A 5,826-nucleotide genomic window follows, 5' to 3' on the forward strand; every position below is an offset into this window, starting at 1 on the left:
ACAAGACCAATAAAGTTGCGTGGATAGGTGCCGCGCGGGTGTGTCTTTTGGGAGACCGCCGTTTAAACCATTACACTCAGCCGAGGACCATACCAAACCCACTGCCAGCCATTCGATTCCAGCCCCTAGTGGCCCCTACAGAGGGCTTTGGAGGGTTTGTAACTCTTTACCAGAGCAAATGGCCTCATCTTTCTCCCTCTGTGCAGCAGGTGGGTTTGAACCACCAACTTTCTTTCTTTCTAATTTTTTTATGAACCACCAACTTTCAAGGGCAGAAACATGAAAATACAGCCAGAGACATGAAGAGGGGAGGGAGGAAGGGAGGGAAGGAGAGAGAGAGAGAGAGAGAGAGAGAGAGAGAGAGAAACCCCAAAGGACTATTGTATAAAGAGCCAATAGGAAGATGAGTTGATAGAAGAAGGAGGGGCCAGTGAGTCAAGGATCAGTAAGGGGGCTGGATTATGGAATCAAGAACCAATAGGAAGGGAGAGTCAATGGGGGCTAAATCCAGAGGCAAGAAAAGGATCACAACCCAGAGAGAGACTTCAGGGACAGGGAGGGACACAACCGGTGACAGGCAAAGAGGAGAGCACAGAGCCACCAGAGACAAGGAGCGAGGAGGAGAGACAAAAAACCAGAGACACAATAAGGTGGCTGATGACTGGTCGACTGAGGGGGTTGCCCTCCCTAAACCAACGGAGTCCATTCTGACTTAGGGCCCCTCTGGGGGCGTCACAGTAGAATGACGCTCGATGGCTATTCAGATGGAGAGGGTCACGATTGTCTTCTGGGAGGACCCAACCTTTTGGGTTAGTAGCCAGTGCTAACCCAGGGCTCTCTTTCGCGAGTCCTGCTTAAAAACAGCGGCACTTGGGGGAGGAGGAGGAGGAGGAGGACCTCCATTGGAGAGAGAAAGGGCTCCACAGCCCTTGATAGTTTTCTGCCTGGGTGTCCTCCATCAGAGTTCACTACCTGAGTCTCTCCTCTTATACCTAAATCCGTTCCCACGCCTTTCAAGGCATGAGGAGAAACAGACCCACAAGCACCCTTTCTGACTCTGATCTGAGGATGAGAGGGGGCGAGGTACCCTGAAGAGGATGCATCTTCTTCCCCTCTCTGGCCCTTTCTTGCCTCCTGTCTCCTGTGTTCTGTCTCTCCCAGTACCTTCCCGACTCTGCTTTCTTCAGGGTCTTGGGCTATTTTGACAGCATCTTTAGATCTGTTCGCTCTCATTCTTTCTCTCTCCTTCCCTTCTTTCTAGCTCCCTCTCTCCCCAGTTCCTTCTCCCTCCCCCTCTCTCTTTATTCCTCTCAGTTCACCATTTTCTCTCAGTCTTTCCCTTTCTTCCATCCTCTCTGGCTCTCCTCCCCACCCCCTCTGGGCACCTTTGCGTCTTTCCCAGACTTTCAATCTCCGCCCCTAACCTTTGCTCCACTTCTTTCCTAGTGAGCTCTGTGCTTCGCCAGATCTTGGCCTTCCTGGCTCTCTACTGCTCCATGTGGCTCCTCCAGGTCTGTGACCTTGTTTCTCACCACCTGCCTCTCTGTGTCCTAGTGTCTCCTCCATCTCTGGGATCTTTCTATCTCTCCATCTAGCTACCTACCATCTACCACCTATCATCTATGTCTCGAAGACCTATCTATTCATATATCATCTGTTTATAATTGGCTATCTTTCTATCATCCAAAATCTATCATCTATCTACCTGCTATCTACATCATCTATTATTTCTATCAATCATCTGTCATGTAGCCAGATTGTCAATCCACGTATCCATCTGTCTGTATCTCTCTCCTCCTGTCTTTCTCTCTGTCTCTGCATGTCTACATCTGATTCTCTCCCTCTTCTTCACAGGGTGACTCCGGGGGTCCCCTGGTGTGTGGAGACCGTCTCCGAGGCCTTATTTCCTGGGGCAACATCCCCTGTGGGTCAAAAGAGAAGCCAGGAGTCTACACCAACATCTGCCGATATTTCAATTGGATCCAAAACATCATCAAGGGCAGGAGACGCTGCCAGGAAACATTCAAAGGTTGACACCTCCCACCTCACTGGCTGGTTCCAGATGATCTCCCAACAAGTTCTTGCCTTTTCTACCCCCCACCCCCACCCGTATTTAATCCTTGATCTTAAGGAAGGTGGTGACAAGAGAACAGGCATTCTCCCCAATTTTACCCCAGTGCCAGGCTTGCATCACCAGGATCCCAGGAAAGATAAGACACCCACCTCTCAGAGGATTCAGGGAAAGTCCTTTGCCCTGCACATTCCATGGCCTTAATTTCTTCCTACCACGGAGTAGTTAGTTACAAGCCTAGACGAACCTCAAATGGCATTCCAGTTCCTCCACTTACCTGTGTGTCCTTGTGATGACGTCCTTCATGGTGTAGATGCTCTTACCTATGAAATAAAGATATATGACAACTCGTGGGGGGGTGAGTGTCTCTGGAAAGTGTGGGAAACAAACATTTTCCCCAGGTTGCCCCCACCCTCCGCCCCATGTTATATGACTCATGCTAAATGACTGTACCCTTGGAAGTCAGCTGCTTAGAGGTCATGTCCCTGAGGGTATCAGCCATCTGGAGCAATAAGACACTATTGTCTGTTCCATGCTTGTAGGGCCCATTCCCTGCTGATAAGGATAGTGGATTGTTCCCCTGAAGGAGAGCCCAGAGACAAGGTCGAGCCAACTCAAGAAGGCCCAAGGTGAGGCTGCCATCTTGAATCTAGGGTCCTCTCATCTTGTCACATGAGTACCCCTAGTTCCCCCCCTTCCTATTGCATATACACCCCTGGCTCATCCCCTTCCTCTCATGCGTATGCCTATTGCACAGCCCCTTCCTGTTATGTATATGGTTATTTGTAATCAGGGGGGCTTACATGTCCTCTAAATATATATAAGCTGTGATTGGAAATATATCCTCGCTCTCTGCACAGACCTGGCTGCTGAGATCATGTCCATCCGGGAGGTGAGCAATTTCATGCTTTATCTTGTCTGATGCCTCTTGAGTTTTATCCTTCAATTACAAAGTAAGGGAGTCAAGGATGGGTCTTCCCATCCTTGCACCCATTTGATTGTGGAGGCTGGTACCCCACAGGAAAGCATCAAGGTGCCCAACGTGTGAAACACAGAGACCTCACTTCCGCCTCTCTGACACCCAGATGTTAGTTTCTCCTTTACAACCTGCTGGGACTTTTCACCCAGGGAGATACATGACTTCCTACTGGTGAAGCAGGAGCCCTGGGGGTGTAGTGGTTACACGCTGGGCTGCTAACCTTAAGGACAGTCTTTGGAAATGGAAACCACCAACTGCTTCACGGGAGAAAGAGGAGGCTTTCTACTCCCACAAAGAGTTCTAGTCTCAGAAATTCACGGGGCAGTTCTACCCTGTCCTGTAGGGTCACTGGAAGTTGGTATCAATTAGATGGCAGTGAGTTTCTTGGAGTTTGAGAATGGTGAAATGATTCAAGCAAAAAAAGAAGAAGAAAGAAAAGAACGAGCTAAGCATTGGGCTGCTAACTGAAAGACCCAGGGTTTGAACCCACCATTCTGGAGGAGAAAGAGGAGATTTATAGCCTGAGAAGCCTGATGGGCTACTCTGTCTTCTAGGGCCCCTGTGAGTCAGAATGACCTAGAAGGATGTTGATTTGGTTTCTGGGAAGACCCATCCTTGACTCCCTTACTTTGTACTCTCCCTCAAGCATTAGGTCTTTCCAACAGAATCGGGAGGTGAGAAGGCTAGGAGATCACGATGTGTGGGTGAGAGGGAGGCAGGATAAGATGGAAGAAGATGACAAGGGTCAGATCCCCAAGGACCTTGTGTGAGGCCGGGTTGTCTAGAAAAACAAGCCCAGTGACACTCATCTATGTATAAGAGAGAGCTTTCTATCCAGAAGTCTTTGTGTATCAAGAAGGCCCCCCCAGTCCAGTCTGACCACAGTCCATGAGTCCAATGCAAGTCCATAAGTACCCTCTTCAGACTCAGGTGGACACACGTAGACACATGCCAGTGGTGCAGAAGGGTGAGGCAGGATGCAGGAAGATCACAAGCCGGTGGGTGCAGAATCGCGTGGATCCATGGTTGGTGGGGACATGGTAAGGCAACAGCATCTCTCAGGGTCAGAGGCCACCTCTCGAGGCAGGCACGGGATCCTAATGAAGTCTCATCAAGGAGAAAGGTGACGTGGCAGAGAGAGAGCATTTCCCAGAGTCCCTCACTCTTATAGCAAAGGCTTCTGACGTCCAGGAGAGGTAACTTGATCACCCAGGACTGTCTAGTTGACATAATATCACCCAACTACCACAGACCTTGAAGGCTAGTTAGTGAGGCTGGAACTTTCTCCCGAAAGTCGTAGGGAGCCATGGAAGGTCTGTTGAGTTAGGGTTCTATTGAAGATGGACCAAAGGGTAGAAAATAGGGGCCAGGGCACTGGGGAGAAGGTTGAAGTGATAGTTGAGTTAGTGACTAAAAGCAAAGGCGCCCTTGACAGAGCCTGAGTTTTCTCCTAAATCTTAAAAGTAGTCCAAATGCCCTCACATTCACTTTCTGACCTCCAAGCTGCCAACGTGAAGTTCAAGGAAACAGGAAAGGACAGGAGCCCTGAGCAATCTCCTTGGTAATCCGGGAAGGCAGGGAGGAGCAGGCTACTTACAGGAAAGATAGACAAAGGAAGAAGGCAGAACGTACACATAGGCTAAGGGTCCACATAAGGAAGACCAAGACATGCAAATAGAAGGGAGTCGCCACCTCTGTCCTCCCCAATTCTGATCTGATGGATTGGCCAAACACCCCTCCAGACGCTATCGTGAAACCTCAGACAGAGTGTGAGGTTTCTGGAGTTAACAATATCTAGGTTCTTGGCTTCACCCGATGAAAGAATTCACACCAAAGACTGTTTTGCAACCCAAGTGGGTTTTTATAAAGGACAGGACAAGTTTCAGGTGTTGCCGTCTCAAAGGGGTGCACAATTGGGCACAAACAACCACATGGAAAAGAGCACCCATGCGTGTGGATCTTGTGGGGAGGGATTAATCCCAGGAAGCCTTGGCCAAAAACCCCAGAGGCTGAGAGCACATGGGCCCAGAGGCTGTGGGACCCACGTAAACCCTAAGTGGGCACATATGTGCCCATGCAAGGGAGGGAGACTCTCCCCCTCTACCTACTTCTGACGAGGAGCAGAGTAAGAGACATCCCAGAGTGTGCTCCCTGCTATTCTCGCCCAACCCCTGGCTGGGGGAAGGCTTGGTTGATGGTATTAGTTGACTCCATTGGCTGAGTAAGGTCCACCTGGATGATGTCATGAACCTGGACTTAGTTTGTCCCGCCCAGTTGTACCTCCCACCTGTTTCAGGGGCTTAAATAGGAGCATGTTCAGTTTGGGGTTTTTTTTCACAGGTATCTAATGGTTGCCTGATTTCCTTTCAACCTCCTCTAGGGGGCATGGGAGGGACAAAACCTACCAAAACTTCATATAGTTCTCGTCTGTCACACGCGGTGTTGCTGTGGGTTGGAACTGCCATGACAACACCTAGCAATAATAGCTTTGGGCGACAGACGTTCAGGCCAGACGCAAAATCAAGAAAGGGCGCCTGGAAGTTCTAAAGGTTTTCAATGAGCTCACCTTTCCTCCGGGGAGGCCACAGTATTTCCCAAGGCAGTGAAGGTTTAGAGAGCAGATCATGACGTTGACATTCACCTATTTATATACATTTTGCTTCAACGCCTGCATTTCAATCCTCTTATCCCACTTCCGCCCCCGGCCGCCCGGTTTCCGGTGTCCACTAGAGGGCAGCACCCAGGATGCGCTGCACCAGGCTGGGATGATAGGAGA

The 5,826-nt window shown here is 49.9% G+C and overlaps 1 protein-coding gene across 2 annotated transcripts in view; it reads left to right on the forward strand.

Annotated features, from left to right (window-relative positions):
* Positions 1-2,420, forward strand: part of LOC101640295 (kallikrein-6) — a 15,653-nt gene extending 13,233 nt beyond the window's left edge. For both annotated transcript variants that reach the window (XM_045292774.1, XM_004710697.2), the window contains one exon: positions 1,855-2,420. In XM_045292774.1, the coding sequence (XP_045148709.1) occupies positions 1,855-2,034 (180 nt within the window). In that variant the 3' untranslated portion in view covers positions 2,035-2,420. The remainder of the gene's footprint in view (positions 1-1,854) is intronic.
* Positions 2,421-5,826: the final 3,406 nt, after the last annotated feature.

The sequence above is a fragment of the Echinops telfairi genome, unplaced genomic scaffold (genome assembly GCF_000313985.2).
Source record: "Echinops telfairi isolate 266 unplaced genomic scaffold, ASM31398v2 ScPeMD7_655;HRSCAF=1070, whole genome shotgun sequence".
Classification (NCBI taxonomy): domain Eukaryota; kingdom Metazoa; phylum Chordata; class Mammalia; order Afrosoricida; family Tenrecidae; genus Echinops; species Echinops telfairi.